This window comes from Microcaecilia unicolor, chromosome 3 (genome assembly GCF_901765095.1).
Source record: "Microcaecilia unicolor chromosome 3, aMicUni1.1, whole genome shotgun sequence".
Lineage (NCBI taxonomy): Eukaryota > Metazoa > Chordata > Amphibia > Gymnophiona > Siphonopidae > Microcaecilia > Microcaecilia unicolor.
In genome coordinates this window covers 13,263,524-13,281,545 of record NC_044033.1, presented here as the reverse complement: position 1 = coordinate 13,281,545, position 18,022 = coordinate 13,263,524, and the positions used below count along the sequence as shown (strand labels likewise).

General features: G+C 45.3%; 1 protein-coding gene across 1 annotated transcript in view; it reads right to left on the bottom strand.

Annotated features, from left to right (window-relative positions):
* The window catches only part of DNAH8 (dynein axonemal heavy chain 8), a 1,267,128-nt gene that overhangs the window by 551,578 nt on the left and 697,528 nt on the right, over positions 1–18,022 (bottom strand). The window contains 3 exon segments of the mRNA XM_030199255.1: positions 2,024–2,185; positions 6,318–6,422; positions 16,195–16,297. Of these exon segments, the coding sequence (XP_030055115.1) occupies positions 2,024–2,185; positions 6,318–6,422; positions 16,195–16,297 (370 nt within the window).

The following is an 18,022-nucleotide window of genomic DNA, read 5'->3' as shown; positions in this document are numbered from 1 at the left end:
GATAGTGTGTTTACTGATGGCTGCCCCCATCCTGTTTGGGTCCAAAGAAACAAAATGTTGGGAGGACTATGGTGTTCTGCCCCCATATCCATAGTAGCAGGGTGCGCTGTTATGTATTTTTAACATAAGCATTCTTTGTATTTATTTGCATTGTCTGTGTATAGATAGCACTGTGTATTAGGGATGCTATCCCTATAGTTGAAGTTTCTAGTGATTGACTACTTGTGACTCAGCAACACTGAGGAACCATGATTCTCACTGTGACTTACTGGTTGAGGCAGATCTGGTTCCCTCAAACTGTGGAAATTGGCCTCTTTTCTGACCCTCTTCATGCAGAGCAACGGGTCTCTTCTGTATCCCAATGTCCAGTCCCTGACCCTCACGGCTTGGATGTTGACAAAGTAGAATTTGCATCCCTTCAACTGCCTGAGAGGATGTCTCCAGAATCCTGCTGACTTCCAGGAAAGATTCTACCAAGAAGTGCTTACTTTTAAGTGGAAGAGGTTTGCTATCTGGTATGTGGGCAAGGCCCTAGATCCTCGCTCTTGTCTTACACAAAAACTCCTCGAGTACCTTCTACACCTTTTCTGAGTCTAGTTTAAAAAAACAACTCTGTAAGGGTTCATCTCAGTGCAATTAGTGCTTACTGTCACCATACAGAAGGGAAGCCCATCTCTGTACAGTTCTAGTTGTTTGACTCATTAGATGTTTGCTGTTAACTAAGCCCCCAAATGCTGGTTTTCTGTTTGGTTATTTTCAGCAGCAGTAACTGATTAAGTGCTGTTGAAAATCCGTTTAGCCCCGTACAGATGATTTAACCAGACATGAGCTCTTTCTGGCTGGTTATATTGCTTTGAATATCAATCCCATAGAATTTTAAAAATTTCCCTGTCAACATTTGCCCCTCTTCTGAGACATGCAGAAGTGACAGCAAAACTGCTTTGGCCAGAGCTTGAAAAGAGTGATTGAGGGGGTGAAGGTCCTCTGAGTTCCTTAACTGGCTCCTTGCGTATATATAGGGGTCAATATTCAAAGCGATTTAACTGGCTAACAGAGGCTCTTGACTGATTAAATCACTTGTGCTGGGCAAATATTAAGCACTTAATCGCTTAAGTTAACTGGACAAATCAGATCACATATCTTTAAAGAGTTACACTTAGGAAGTTAGCTGATGAATAACACACATAACCAGATATGGGATAGCCAGCTGCACAAACCCGGATATTCAATGCCCATTCCTGGACATGGCCTGGCATTTAATATCCGAGCATAACACCTGTGGCAGCCAATATATGGTGACCGCATCCAGCTGAATATTAACTTCATAATTTTATATGACCCTTATAAGTATAGTCACCAGTAATTATATGCATAAGTAGAGAAAATCAGTACTTAAATTTCTAAGGGGCCCTGCGGGCAAATGCGGGCTTACTGCACGCTATTCTGGAACTACTGCCGGCCCAACGTAGCTGCTGGCGGTAGTTCAGGTTCCAGCATGCACCATTTCTGGCATGCCAGAAAAAATATTTTTTTATAGTGCAACGCTAACCTAGAGATGTGGCCCAGTTATTGCCATGTTTCCGTGGGAGCCCTTACCGCCACCTCAGTGGGTGACAGTAAGGGCTCCCCACCGCATGGCCATGTGGTAAGAGTTATCTTACCACATGGCCATTTTTTTAGGGCATTTTACCCACTGCAGTAAAAAGGGCCTTGGCATGCGGGAAAAACGGCCCCCGCCACTACCATAGGGCCCTTTTTCCCACAGCTTAGTAAAAGGACACCTAAGTGCCAGTGTTTGCACATAAAAGCTACTGATCGATGATGCTCTTTTTATAAATGCATAGTTTTAAAGAATGCTTGCTCTTGCTGCACACATAGGTTCTGCAGGCCAGGCTAGAAATTGTGAATGTCCTGATTTAGATGTTCCATTTCTGACCTAGACGCCCCCTGTAAAACGGGGTTTCAAATGACCCTCAAAATGGTTGCTTTTTTACAGTTTATAACTAAACAAGGATATTCTTACCTGTGCTGGAAAATTAACAAGAAATTCCAGTAAATGGAATCCTGTCTCAGAAATCTGATAAAATGCTGATTTGATAACAGTGTGTAATGAAGCCTGTTGTTGAATTAATAAATCTCCCAGCCATACCTCTACAGGGCCTTTGGCATTCACTGCAGTATTCAGCTGAACAAACATGAAAATAATTTTTAATTTATATTGCTGCAGTTAAGTGAATCTGTCAAAATTCTACAGTTGCATGTTTAAAGATCCATAACCAAAAGGATATCATTTTTCATTTTCCCATAAAATGTTCACAACCATAAGTACATAAGTATTGCCATACTGGGAAAGACCAAAGGTCCATCAAGCCCAGCATCCTGTTTCCAACAGTGGCCAATCCAGGTCACAAATACCCGGCAAGATCCCAAAAATGTACAAAACATTTTATACTGCTTATCCCAAAAATAGTGTTTTTCCCCAAGTCCATTTAATAATGGTCTATGGACTTTTCCTTTAGGAAGCTGGCCAAACCTTTTTTAAACTACGCTAAGCTAACCGCCTTTACCACATTCTCTGACAACAAATTCCAGAGTTTAATTACACGTCGAGTGAAGAAATATTTTCTCTGATTCGTTTTAAATTTACTACATTGTAGCTTCATCGCATGCCAGAGAATGTGGTAAAAGCAATTAGCTTAGCTGGGTTAAAAAAAGGTTTGGCTAATTTCCTAAAAGAAAAGTCCATAGGCCATTATTAGGATGGGAAAATCCACTGCTTATTCCTAGGATAAGCAGAATAAAAGCTGTTTTATTGTTCTGGGATCTTGCCGGGTTCTTGTGACCTGGATTGGCCACTGTTGGAAATAGGATACTGGGCATGATGGACCTTCGGTCTGTTCCAATATGGCAAAACTTATGTTTTTATGTTCTTTCCTGATAATACACACTCTTTGTGGAAAGTATGCACTTTTTTTGAAAGAATGGGACTAATGCATGTAATGAATTACAGAAGAGGCTTTCTTTAAAAAAAGTGTTTCTATTTCCATTCATGGCCTTTATACATATCAAAACAAATTCTAGCCATTAATTTAACACTACTGTCTTCTAACTACTTTATTCTCCACCACAGGGACAGAAGAGAAATGTTTAAAGCATTTCTGTTCTTTCAGCTGTACCAGTTTCCACACACAGCATTTACAGGGGAAGCAATCATGAAGAGCAGTGGGTCTGATCTTGGTTTTCAGAGCATTGTAAACAAATCCTCCATTCTGTATTTTAATAAAGTAATTGTATTTGATCAGTGGTTTTTAACAATGTCACAGAAAGAACTGTAACTGCTTATGATAATGTTCTTTGAAAAGGTTATGTCCCCTGCAGATCAGCTTCTAGAGGGTAATTTTCAAAAAAACATGTATCCCAGTAGGAGGCAATTTTCAGAAATGTATGGGCTGATATAAAGTCCACAGGTTGTAACAGGTCTGAAATGAAAAATACATGTGTCTTTTGTTTGCATCTGCTTTTTCTGTAGGTACTTTTCAGGTCAAAACAATGAATAACATTTTGAAAATGCAAAAGTACATAGGTTGATGTCTCACCTGTCCTAACCTCACCTATGGGAATGCTCCCACACTAATGTGGGTAGAAGTAGGTGCACTGTAGAACAATGCCCATACTTTTACCCACATACAAGGTGGACAATTTTCAAATAACCCTTTTATCTATAAATAACCATTTACCCAGTTTAAAAGGCTTTAGAAAAACTGCCTACCTTCCCTATAAGTAAAAGAATGACTGTTCCACAATATGCATAATTTTTACTAGCACTGAGCAGCAGAGCTCCAGGGGCAAGGATGAGGTGGGAACTGCAAAATCATGTATTCTTTGGCATTTTCAAAGGGAAGGGAAGGAGTATAAGAAGAAAAAGCAGGCATACATGTCTGGATGTACTTTTCATTTTATTTAAGAGATCACTTTATTAAACTGAATAAAAGATTTACAGCATTAGAACACGAACAATACCAGCTAATATCAACAAGGAACAAGAAAAGATCTTGATTTACATCAAAGTTTTTAACATTTTCTCCCCCTGGCCAGGAATTTTCAACACGCCTTCTGCTGCCTGACTACCTGGCAAAAAGGCTTGGCCTGCTCCAGAGGGAGTGCATCAACCGAGCTGGACAGTCACCTCACTGAGTTCCGCAAGTGGACGCTCGTGAAGAGCTGGAAAGTCTGGATCTTGGCAGCGAGCACAGCGACCTGATACGTCTTCCTCTCAAGAGAGTCCAAGGTTCTAGCTTCTCTGCCTGGGAGCACCGAGGCATAGTCCCTAGTACTCTTGGCTCTTTTGAGGGTGGAGTCCACCACCATGGAATTGTGAGGTAGCTGAAACCTCATCAATCCAGGCTCACCGTGGATCCGATATTGGGATTCAGCTTTTTTCGGGATCACGGGATTAGACAGAGAGAACGACCTGTTTCGCTTAAGGACTTCCTTCAGTACATTATGCAAAGGAGCCGTTGCAGCCTCTCTAGGCGGAGAAGGATAATCCAGGACCTCGAGCATCTCAGCCTTGGGTTCATCCTCAACCTCCATAGGGAAGGGAATAGCCGCAGCCATATCCCGAACAATGGAGGTAAAAAATACTCTCCGGTGGAGAAAGTCTCCTTTCTGGTGGAGGGGAAGGTTCAGAGGGAATCCCATAGGACTCGTCAGAAGAAAATTACCTGGGATCCTCCTCCTCACGCTCATCTTCAGTATCGGACAAGACATCCCTCAGAGCAGTCCGAAACTGAGCCTGTCTCGACGCCAAGGAGCGATGTCCTCGATGATGGTGCCAAGAAGTCGGCACCCGCCTGGACTCCGGTGAAGCTTCCTCCACCGACGCTGAAGGGGAGTTGACCTGCATGGCAGGCGGCACCAAGGTCGGGGACCTCACCACAGGCGAAGGGCCAGATGCTGCTGCAGCAGACGGTACGGAAGGCGCAAGCACCCCTGACACCGAAGTAGACTGGCGCAGTAATCCTTCCAGAAGCTCTGGAAGCAGGGCCCTGATGCGCTCATCGAGAGCCACCGTCAGACAAGGTTGCGGGGTCAGTAAAGGAGCCGGTGGCAGAATCTGTGGAGGCTCGGGAGCAGGTACCGGGCTGCCAGAAGACTGACGCATCGGCACCTCCTGAATGGGAGAGATCCTCTCGACGCTGACGCTTCTCGGGTACCGATTCCCTCGACGCCCCAGAACTCCCGGCACTGTGTGTCGAAGTTGAACGACGACGGTGCTTCTTCGCCTTCGCTCAACGCCCATCATCGAGACTCCTCGGTACCAATGAGGACGCGGAATCGTCACGCCTCCTTGGGTCTGGGTCCAACGAAGGTTGGTCTCGGGGGGCCTGCATAACAGGAGGCCTCAAGGCAGGTGGAGACCCACTCGATGCCTCACTGCTCCCAGTGCGAATTGGTCTTTCAGCAGCCATTATCTCCGCTCCCGACGTCGATGCTTCCCTCGATGTTGACACCGCCGACCTGGGTACCAATGTCGGCATCGAAGGAACCGACCAAGCCGCAAATAGTTTTTCTCACTGGGCTTCTCGAGACTCTTGGGTCCGTTTCTTCATCTGAAGACACAGACTGCAAGCGGCTGGGCTATGGTCAGGCCCAAGGCACTGGATACACCAGGTGTGGGTATCGGTACCTGAGATGGTCCGGTTGCACCGAGTACAACGTTTGAAGCCGCTGGATGTCTTCGATGACATGGAAGGAAAAACGGCTTCGGCAAAATCAAAAGACGCGATTGTGCCTGATAAAAGAAAAAAGGGCACAAAAATAAGGGAATAACCCAACCATGCGGCCTAAAAACCGGCAGCGACGAAAAATAAAGGAAACTTGAAAGGGTCAAAACAAAGTACACAAAGGGCCTGAGAGAAGCGCAGAGAAAAACCACCACACCTCAACACAGAGAAAAGGGAATGCGTTGAATTGATGGGCGGGAAATCAGTCCCACACCCGCAGTGTGCGCTGCACGTGCGCCAGAAGACTCTGGCAAAGCTTTTTTTTATATTTTGCTTGCAAAATGCTGTCCAATTCCTGGGCCGATGCGGACGTCGACCCACATGTGAGAACAAGCAGCCTGCTTGTCCTCGGAGAATTCTGAAGCACAACAACAAATACTATTCGGGTGCACTTCTGCGAGCTGGACAGAAGCTCTTGGTGGGCTGGGTTCTGGCCCACAGGCTAACAGGAGAAGTCTGCCTTTGATAAAAGATACCAACAGAAAAGTAGCATTTCGCCTTGATCTACCTCTATACTCTGTGAACACTTACTTCAATCTTTTCTCCCTCTCGTGATACAACTGACAACATGCGGTCATAATCTTTCACATGAAATTCCACTTCATTCAAATTGTCAAATAATCCTGGTAGATGAGGCTGTTAAAAAAGAAAGCAGATTATAGTTATATAATGTAGGGGTAATTCTCTAAAAGCAAGCATCATCATTTAATCACCAATTATATATGTGAATGATTAAAATAATTTCACATATAGATGGTTATCAATAGAAATCAAACAAAATAAAACATGCAAAACAAAGAGGGGCATAATCGAACAGGGCACACAAGTTGTCAAGAGGGCATTCTCACAGGACGGCCCCGTAAAGGGGCGGGGAAACCTGTATTATCGAAACAAGATGGGCGTCCATCTTTCGTTTCAATAATACGGTCGGGGATGTCCAAATCATTTAGGTCGACCTTAGAGATGGTCGTCCTTAGGTCGGTTTTGAGATGGTCGTCCACGGTTTTCGGTGATAATGGAAACCAAGGACGTCCATCTAAAAAATGACCAAATCCAAGCTATTTGGTCATGGGAGGAGCCACCATTCGTAGTGCACTGGTCCCCCTCACATGCCAAGACACCAACCGGGCACCCTAGGGGGCACTGCAGTGGACTTCACAAATTGCTCCCAGCTGCATAGCTCCCTTACCTTCGGTGCTGAGCCCTCCAAACCCCCACCAAAACCCACTCCCCACAACTGTACACCACTATCATAGCCCTAAGGGGTGAAGGGGGTCACCTACATGTGGGTACAGTGGGTTTTGGGGGGTTTGGAGGGCTCAACATTTACCACCACAAGTGTAACAGGTAGGGGGGATGGGCCTGTGTCCACCTGCCTGAAGTGCACTGCACCCACTAAAAACTGCTCCAGGGACCTGCATACTGCTGTGATGGAGCTGGGTATGACATTTGAGGCTGGCATACAGGCTGTAAAAAAATGTTTAAAAAATAGTTTTTGGGTGGGAGGGGATTGGTGACCACTGGGGGAGTAAGGGGATGTCATCCCCAATTCCCTCCGGTCAGTTTGGGCACCATTTCGAGGCTTGGTCGTGAAAAAAATGGACCAAGTAAAATCGGCCAAATGCTCATCAGGGACACCCTTCTTTTTTCCATTATTGGCCGAGGACACCCATCTCTAAATCACGCCCCAGTCCCGCCTTCGGTACGATGCCGACATGCCCCCATGAATTTTGGTTGTCCCCGTGACAGAAAGCAGTTGAGGTCGCCCAAAATCGGCTTTCGATTATGCCGATTTGGGCGACTCTAAGAGAAGGACGCCCATCTCCGGATTTGTGTCGGAAGATGGGCGTCCTTCTCTTTCGAAAATTCACCTGAAAGTTACTTACCTGTAGCAGATATTCTCTGAGGACATCAAGACTTGAATCCTCACATGTGAGTGATGTTACTAATGGAGCTTGACACAGGAATGGTACATCAGTAACTTTTCTAGAAGCATTTGGGACACTCACAGTGCATGTGCACTTGTTCCCACCTACCACTGTTGTGTGAGACCTCTTTAGTCCATAACTAACTTTAAGAATTTAATTCCTTTTTCTAGGCTATATAGGGCTCTACTTCTCCTCTCGTCGCCACAAGATTTCTATACTGAAAGATGGGAGGAGGCCCTCCAGAATAGATTTGCCCCGGAGTGGTGGACGTCGAGTTTCAGATATTTGCTTAAACCCTCCATCACCCAAGCCACGGTAGAAAGTGGCTATAAGATACTATACTGGTGGTACTATACGCCTGAAAGACTCCATAAGATTTATCCACAGTCCCCTTCGGATTGCTGGAGAAAATGTGGAGGGCGAGGAACTTTCCTGCATATTTGGTGGGAATGCCCAAAAGCGCAGGCGTACTGGATTCAGATAACCGACTTAGTGAAAAAAGTGGTACAAGTGGAATATCCTTGTCAAATAGATGTCTGCCTATTACATTCAAGGCCCCCGAGATGCCGGATGCATGAGCACAGGTTAGCAATCCAATTTTGGGTAGCAGCAAAAATGGCATGGGCGAAGGCCTGGAAAAAAGTAGAAACCCCCTCCATTAAAGAGGTGCTCGATAGAGTAGATTATCTGCACCTGATGGCAAAACTCACGGCGGTGAGGAAGGGCCAGCTACACATTTATCAGAAAATTTGGCAATCATATGACACTGTAAGAAAAGATTTAAATTAAGACTTTACATCTGTGCGATCTGGGGGAGGGGAGGGATGGATAAGTTGTATTGGGTTTAACTTAGGGTGGGGGGGGTTAAAAGATGTTGATTCCAAATGTTGACAGCTGATGAGAACTGTATCTTAAATATCTTGTTTATTGTTAATGGTCAATGTTTTGTATGATGGTTAAAAATCAATAAAAAAATATTTAAAAAAAAAGAATTTAATTCCTTGAGAAAGTGGGAGGGTTGTGAAGATTCCTCAGCTCAGGGCTTTCCAAGCTATAGAGTCACACACCATATTTGGGGTTGTAACCCATCCTGGAAGTAGGTCACTTCCAGTGGTCACCCCCAGCAAAAGACAAGATGAGACAGTAGTAAAGTAAGTAATATAAACAACAATGTTAGTAAATCACTTCTTAACAACACAGTAGGAATTGAGGCTAAACAAAAAACTAAACAGAAGATGAGACTGCCAACAAAATGTAGCTGGAAAGCAATGACCACCAAAGCTTGTAGTCTAAGCAACAAAGTTCATGATCTGCAAGCCCTGATGTTAGAGGCAGATTTAGATATTGTTGCTGTCATGGAGATATGGTTCAGTGATTCACATAAATATGAAGCAAACATACCAGGCTACAATCTATTTAGGAAGGATAGAGATGGTCAAAAAAGTGGAGGAGTAGCAATGAACATGAGAAATTATATTACAGTGACTGAAATTCGGGGAGTCTGGGGAAAGGAAGATGTGATATGGATCACCTTGAAAAGAGAAGATAGAACCTCTGTCTGTCTACAGACATCCAAAACAATCAGATCAACTAGATAAAGATCTGGTTACAGATATCCAAAAATTGGGAAAGGAAGAGGAGGTGCTCCTGGGAGAACCTGTTGGATGCGGATTGGAAAGTTCCATCTGCAGAATCAGATAGAAGTAGAGAGATCATGGATGTCTTCAAAAATGGGGAACGTGCAGTGCTGTGCTGGAGTCGGCTCGCACCGGCTCGCAAGAGCCGCTTGTTAAATTTTGACAGCTCTTGCGAGCCGGTTGTTGTTGGGGGCGAGCCGGCTCCATTGCGGGAGGTAAGCATGGCAGGAGGGCGCCATCACTGGCCATGCTTACCTCCCCTGCCGCTCCGAAGCATGTACAACCATGTCCTTCGCCCCCCTTCGTCTTTTTTTCATTACCTCCATCGAAGCGCTGCCATTTAAAGCCCTGCTGCGTGCTGGCTGGCCGTCTCCAGGCTTCCCCTGCTTGATTCGGATGATGTTCGTGCCTTAGTCCCGCCTTCATTCTGACGTCATTTCCTTTTTTTCGCGAAGGCGGGACTAAGGCACGAACATCATCCGAATCAAGCAGGGGAAGCCTGGAGACGGCCAGCCAGCACGCAGCAGGGCTTTAAATGGCGGCGCTTCGATGGAGGTAATTAAAAAAAGACGGAGGGGAGCAGGAGGGGAGGGTGGGAGCGAAGGACATCTTTGGACATGCTTCAGAGCGGCAGGGGAGGGAGGAGAATCGCTGGATGGGTAGAGGGGGGCAGGGGAGAGACCTGCTGGGCATGGGTGGGTAGAGGGGGGCAGGGAAGAGACTTGCTGGGCATGGATGGGCAGAGGGGGGCAGGGGAGAGAATTGCTGGGCATGGATGGGCAGAGGGGGGCAGGGGAGAAAACTGCTGGGCATGGATAGGCAGAGGGGGGCAGGGGAGAGAACTGCTGGGCATGGATGGGCAGAGGGAGGCAGGGGAGAGAATTGCTGGCCATGGATGGGCAGAGGGGGGCAGGGGAGAGAATTGCTGGGCACGGATGGGCAGGGGAGAGAATTGCTGGGCATGGATGGGCAGAGGGGGGCAGGGGAGAGAACTGCTGGGCATGGATGGGCAGAGGGAGGCAGGGGAGAGATTTGCTGGCCATGGATGGGCAGGGGAGAGAATTGCTGGGCATGGATGGGCAGAGGGAGGCAGGGGAGAGAATTGCTGGGCACGGATGGGCAGGGGAGAGAATTGCTGGGCATGGATGGGCAGAGGGGGGCAGGGGAGAGAACTGCTGGGCATGGATGGGCAGAGGGAGGCAGGGGAGAGAATTGCTGGCCATGGATGGGCAGAGGGAGGCAGGGGAGAGATTTGCTGGCCATGGATGGGCAGAGGGAAGCAGGGGAGAGAATTGCTGGGCATGGATGGGCAGAGGAGAGAATTGCTGGGCAGAGGGGGCAGGGGAGAGAAGAGAATTGCTGGGTATGGATGGATAGAGAGGGGCAGGGGAGAGAGGAGATTTTCAGGACATGGATGGCGGGGAGAGCAAGAGAAATTCTGGACATGGATGGAGGGGAGGGAAGGGAGAGAGAAGAAATGCTGGACATGGAGGGAAGATAGAGGAAGGAGATTAGATGAGGGAAAAGGAAGTGAGGAGAGAAACTGCACATGGATGGAGAAAATAGGCAGAAGCTGGATCCACTGTACAGTCAAGTATGCGGAGGACCAGAAATGAAGAAGAAAGGAGGAAAGAAAAGAAATAAATGGAAAGGAAGCCCTAGAAACGGAGTCAAGGGAACAGATAGAGAGCAGCAGAATCAGATACTGGACCAGCATGATCAGAGAAACAAAGTCACCAGACAACAAAGGTAGAAAAAAAATAATTTTATTTTCATTATAGTGTTTGGAATATGTCCACTTTGAGAATCAGGTGCTGAACGTTAAAAGTTTATGTTTATTTACTTATTTATGGCATTTTATCCCATATTAAACATGAATTAGATTGGAACCTGGGATCATTAAATTTTTTTTTCCTGGAGAGAGTAATGTGTTGGCCGCTGCCCCCCCCCCCCCCCCCCAGGTATAGCCAGCTCTGCAATTTTTTTGGGAGGGGGCGCAGAGGTGGACAGGGGGGGAGCAGGGGGGGGGCGCAGAGGTGGACGGGGGGGGGGCGCCGAGGTGGACGTGGGGGGGGGGGGGGGCACCGAGGTGGACCGGGGAGAGAGCCTGTTGTTAAAAGTTTACCAGCACACCACTGGGAACGTGTGTCTAATGTCTGAGGGGGTGCCCACCTGGGCAGTAGTCATCATCAAATGGTTTGGTTTGCTATTTGAATTGTTAACCTGTTTATTTTATTTTAATTATTTATTCATTTAACATATCATACAAGAAACAATCTTGTTTTAGAAAGCATCCAGTAAATAAGAAATTACATATAATAATAAAAAGAAAAATTATCAGGAAGCATGACGCTCAAGTCCATAAATTGAGATTCAAGAATTCGGAAATAGGAGAAAAAAATAAAATAAAATAAAGGAAAACATACAGGATTAAGCATTCTCTGTTAAGTAGGGTTAATATCTCTTCTTTAGCCCTTTTCCTGTTTCGCTGAGGTTACAAGTGCAGAGAGATGGACAGGATCTGTAAATACATATTTCTTCCCCTCAAGCCTAATTATGCACTTGCAGGGGTATCTTAAAAAAAGGTACCCCCCAAGTGCAAAACTTCAGGCCTAAGGAGCAAAAATTGTTTCCTCCGTCTTCTTGTCTCTTTAGAGACATCAGGAAAAAGCAATATATTAAAACCTAAAAAAGGTTTTTCTTTATTCCGGAAAAACAGACGGAAGATCCAATCTTTGTCAGGCAATAATGCAACAGTCGCCACGAGAGTGGCGGCTGTTGCCAATTCAGAGTCAGAGGATTCAAGCAAAAGAGAAACCTCTAAAGGTTGTTCAAGCGGATTCAAGTCTTTCCCTGGAATATAATAAACTTGAGAGAATGGTGGTAAATTCTGAACTGGTATATTCAAAACAGTATGTAGGTAACGTTTTAACATCTCAAGAGGGGCTACATTAAGAACTTTAGGGAAATTAACAAATCTCAGATTATGATTTTTAGTATAGTTATCAAATATTTCCATTCTTTGTCTTAGATTCGTTAAATCCTTTGCCATCATTGGCTGTAAAGTTTCTATTTTCACAATTCTTTGATCGATTTTATCCATTTTTTCATCCAAAGCCTTATCCTCTTCTTCTCTTTTTTGCAATTCAACTTCCAAGGAATTTACTCTCAATGCAATGTCATTATTCTGTTTGAAAAATATTTGTCCCAGTGTAGACATTAAGTCCCACAATACATCCAACGTTACTTCCTTAGGTTTAACTATCAACTCTTTAGGAAGCTCGTACCTTGCAGATAACTGTCCACTCTTCTCACCCTGTTCCTCAGCTCCTCTCCTCTCAGATCGCGGCGACTCCTCGGGCATGCTGCCCTCTGTTCCTTCCATTGTAGTAAACAAACTCTCCAACCGGCGTTCTTCTGAGTCCTTGATTCCCACTTGGGGCGACCCTGTCGGTTCCAGCAGGAAGGAGCTTGCGCCTATCGGCTGAGGAGGTGGAGAGCGCGCGGCAGGGCTCAAGGTGGTATCCAAACCGGAGGAAGCTGATATCTCCCAATTGCCAGCGTTCCCTACCGGAAGCGTTCCGCCATTTTGGTTAATCCCCAATGGTCGCACAAATCGGTCTATTGGACCCGGTAATGAGGGAGTAAGCGGGGAGGGTCTGGCCGCTATCTTCCCTCGGCGCTTAGGCATTTTCAAAAGGAGTGCGATTCAAAGCGTCCTAACAGAGCGCGGCCATCTTGAATCTCTTCGTTAACCTGTTTATTATCTTGTAACCATTCATTTTGTTCCATGTAAGCCACATTGAACCTACCATAAGATGGGAAATGCGGGATACAAATGCAACAAATAAATAAATGAATAATACATTGCAACCTGATTGTCTGTTTGAATTAGAATAATTTGGTAAGACAGCTGATCTCTGAAAGCCTTTAGAGCATTCCAGATCGCTCGAAGCTCCAGGAGGTTGACCTGAAGGTTCGTTTCCAGGGCGGACCAAGCACCTTGAGTGTGAAGCCCATGTACATGAGCTCTCTAGCTCAGGAGAGATGCATCCATCGTCAGCACTTTTTGTGGCTCAGGAATTTGGAATGGCAGTCCCAGAGTCAAATTGGATCGAATGGTGCACCACTGAAGAGCGTACAAGCTCTGGGGACACCAGTATGACATCCTTTAGACTCCCAGTGGCTTTATACCACTGAGAAGCCAGGGTACATTGAGCTGATCTCATGTGAAGACGTGCCATTGGTGCAACATACACTGTGGAAGCCATGTGGCCCATCAATCTCAACATTTGCTGAGCTGTGACCTGCCGAGAGGCATGTAACTTGGATGCTAAGGAAACAAGATTGTCCGCTCGCATCTCCAGAAGACAGGCTCTAACCGTCTGCCTATTGAGCAGAGCTCCTATGAACTCCAACTGTTGAACAGGGTGGAGATAGGACGGGTAGGTTAAAACAGGGGCGTAGATACGGGCGGGACTGGGTGGGCCCAGGCCCATCCAATCTCGGCTCAGGCACGCCCACCCAGTTTTAAGCGCAGTTGAATTAAAGCGCACAGAACAAAGCCAAAACAGCAGCCTTTTACTAATTCATTTCTACCTTTGTTGCGCCGAGGCTTGCTCAGCTGATCTCCCATTCCCACCTAACTTTTTGGGCAAACTCAGCATGGCAGTGAGAGGCTCTTAGCCTTTGAGAAACCCTAGCTGACTATGGAGGATATACCTTTTGTCAATCCCTATTAGACATCTGCTCCTTATTTAAACTGTATTTGATTTTTTTTCTTTGTCTCACTACAACAAACACATATGTAAAAAATACGTTTTGTCCCACAACACAATATGCATTCCATATTATGCACTTACTGTTTCTGTATTAAAGCACACTGCACTGTTTTTTTTAAATGGTTACACTTCTTGAGTGCATGTAACCACACCTGTACTTTCTACATTTGATAAGTAAGAGATGGCTTTGTTCTTACTTTTATTTTAAACTTTTTTTTTTTTTTTTTTACAAATGTCCATGACATAGCCTTCAGGTGGAACGTGGTCATGTTGGATCATTTTCAGTAAAGGTTTTTGGTTTGCTCTTCATCTGTGATTCGTTCTGTCCTTTGAAACACTTTTCTTATAAAGCAAAGTTGAAGGATATGTGCCAAACTGTGGCAATTTTATTTTGTCAGCATCAGATTAGAGAGAAAGCAGTAGAGCCAAAGGAAGGGGAAAAGACTTCAAAGGTTTTCTTCCTGTTTTGCTTAATCAGGCATTTACATTTGTTATAAGCAAAGTATATGCCATTGCTGTAATTACACTGTTATGTTCGTTGACATATTTGCCATTATAATAAACATATCTGATCAAGTTTGATATGGCCACCCATATTAGCTCTGGGCCCAGCCAAAATGTCAGGTCTGGCTAAGCCACTGGTTTAAAAAGAACCCTAAGCACTGTCCTCTGAGGTGCTCTTCACCAGCCATTCATCGAGATACAGGAACACATGGACTCCCAGTCTGCGTAGCGATGCTGCGATTACCGCTAGACATTTGGTAAAGACCCTGGGAGATGACACGAGGCTAAAAGGCAACACGCAGTACTGAAAGTGATGTTCCCATCCAAAATTGAAGATACTTCTGGTGGGCAGGAAGTATCGGGATATGAGTATATGCATCCTTTACGTCCAGAGAGAATAGCCAATCGTTTTTCTGAATCACTGGGAGAAGAGTGCCCAGGGAAACCAACCTGAACTTTTCTCAGACTAGAAATTTGTTCAGGGCACTTAGGTCTAGGATGGGACGCTTCCCCTTGTCTTATTTTGCACAAGGAAGTATCTGGAATAGAATCCCTGCCCTTCTTCCCCTGATGGAATGTGTTTTCAGGTAACTGCAGTACAACAGCGGTAGCGATTCCCACACGCTGCCTGCCGCTTCCTGCCCACAGTGTAGGCAGGCAGCATGTGTGAATTGCTGATGTGGATCCACTGAAGCAGAACGCTTTCCTTGAGCTTGGGGGGGGGGGGGGAGTGAGGGGTAGAATTCTTAGACATAGAGGTGGAGGTGGAGATTTTGGATGGAGAGGGATAAATGTTAGACATAGGGGTGGAGGGGGAGGGAAAGATCCTGCATGGAGAGGGGAGAGGAGTGAGAGAAGGAGAAATGTTGGGCATAGGGGGAGGGGGGAGAGATGCTGTATGAGTTTTATGGTGTACCATAGAAATGTGCGGCTGGGAGGAAGTTGGTTGGGGGAGGTGACCTAAAAGAAATGTCTGGCAGAGGGAGGGGAGACCTGAGAGCCTGAATGGAACTGTGTGGTTGGGAGGGGAAAGAAATGTGTGGCAAGTGGAGGGGCACCATGAAAAGTTATTTGGACACTAAGGGCGCCATGAACTGGTCTATTCTATACATTTTAGGTGCAGATATTGGGAACCTGTATGTCTAGCATATACATTTGGACTGGACATGCCAAAATCAGGTATAACCTGGAGCATATGGCTAGACATATAGGTGCCCAATATTATTACCTACAACTACAGAGTAGGCACACAAGTATATGTGTAAATTGGGCATGTATTTTCAGCAGATACACCCCAGTGCCTATAGATATATAGTTCCTGAGACGAAACCTTTATTGACCCTCCCTAGTTCTGGCCCTGCAAAGATGAACTAGTAATCAATTTAATTCCTGAGTTTCATTTCAAAATTAGCTTACTTGGAAAAAAATAAATTGCTACAAGCACAGCTAACTTCATTATATTCAAAAACACAGAAGAAATGTCTTTTCTTACTGCTTTTACTTTAACTGTCTAGTTTTGTATCTGTGTTTGCTAAATTGTAACAATTAAAACTTATACCTGTATAGTGTGTGAATCACTTGCTTGTCCAAGAATTTCAAGAAGAGCGGGATCAGAGATGAAGAAGAATCTTGGAAAAAGTAGCCTTTTCTTCTCCAAATATCTTAAAGAAAAAAAAAAACAAATGTCTGCTTAACTTATGTAACCCGAGGGTTATTACAGATTTACAACTCATTCTTCTAGACAGCAGCCTAGTGTAAACCCAGCACACATTTGTTATCTTAGGCCCAGGGCCTGGGACTGGATTGATCCAGGAGGCCAGAAGGCAAAATCCCCTACTACTCCTGCAACATGGATTCTTTGGTGGACTGTGAGGCTGTCCTCAAGGACGCTTTTACCACTCTTTCTATGTGCAACTGTTTTAACTTCTGAATGGATTCTATGGTTCGTTGCTAGACCAGTCCACCAGAAAATCCATGTTGCAGTGAAACAATATACATGCCCTTTAGAAAAAAGGCAGACCTCACAATACACAAGAAAATCCACAATAGAGTAAAACCATTTACATGTTCTGAGTGTCGTAAAAGCTTTGGTTGGAAAGAAAGCCTCACACACCATCAGAGATTCCACACAGGGATGAAACCATTTACATGCACTGAGGAGGTAAAAGCTTCAGTTGCAATGTTATAAAAAAAAATAGAAAGCTTGGCGTCAGGTAGAATAATGGAAAAGTGACATCCTAGGAAAGCAATAAGGCACCCTAAGGGGCACTGCAGTGGACTTCGTAAAATGCTCCCAGGTACACATCTCACCATTGCTCCCTTGTCTGCTAAGCCCCCCCCCCCCAAACCCACTACCCACAACTGTACACCACTACCTTAGCCCTTACAGGTGAAGGGGGCACCTAAATGTGGGTACAACGGGTTTCTGGTGAGTTTTGAAGGGCTCACAGTTTCCTCCACAAATATAACAGGTAGGGGGAGGTAGGAGCCTGGGTCCACCTGTCTGCAGTGCACTGCACCCACCACTAGACTATTCCAGGGACCTGCATGCTATTCTGATGGACCTGAGTATAACATCTGAGGGTGGCACAGAGGCTGGCAAGTAATGTTTTTCATCACATTTTTGGGGGATGGGAGGGGGTTAGTGACCACTGGGGGAATAAGGGGAGGTCATTCCTGATTCCCTCCAGTGATCATTTGGTTATTTAGGGCACCTTTTTTGTGCCTTATTCATTATAAAAACAGGTCTAGCTCAAAACGTTTTAAGTTTTAGTCATGGACATTTTTGTTTTCTTCCATTATGGCTTAAAAACGTCTAAGTCTTAGGAACGCCCAAGTCCTGCCTTGAACACGCCTCCTTGAGATTTAAACGCACTTCTGACGAACTTCAGAGAAAAATGTCTAAAAATAGGTTTTGAAAATGCTGATTTGGACATTTTTGTGAGAAAAACTTCCAAATGCAGACTTATGCCACTTTTTGGACATTTTTCTCTTTTGAAAATGAGCCTGAATGACATTTTGCAGCCCTACAAGTTTAGAGCTGTCAGCAATTTCAGAAACTTGGATGTTCCAAATAACAATGTTTACAACCCTCCCACCTAGACATTTTTAAGTCATATGTAAATGTCATGCGTGCCATTTTACAATTTCTGGCAGAAGAAGGTTTGTACTGGCCCCAAAGAAGCAGTTCTTGTACCACATGGGAAACCTCACCTCATGTGATAGAAGGGGCAGAATGATGAATGTGCTGAGAACCAGGCAGGATTACAGAAGGGGACCCGCTGCACCCCAGAGGGTAAGTGGGAGGTGATAGATGGGTAGGGGCAAGGGGGGGATCCAAGATGGCCGCACTTCATTAAGACGCTGCAGGTCGGGATCTTACCTTC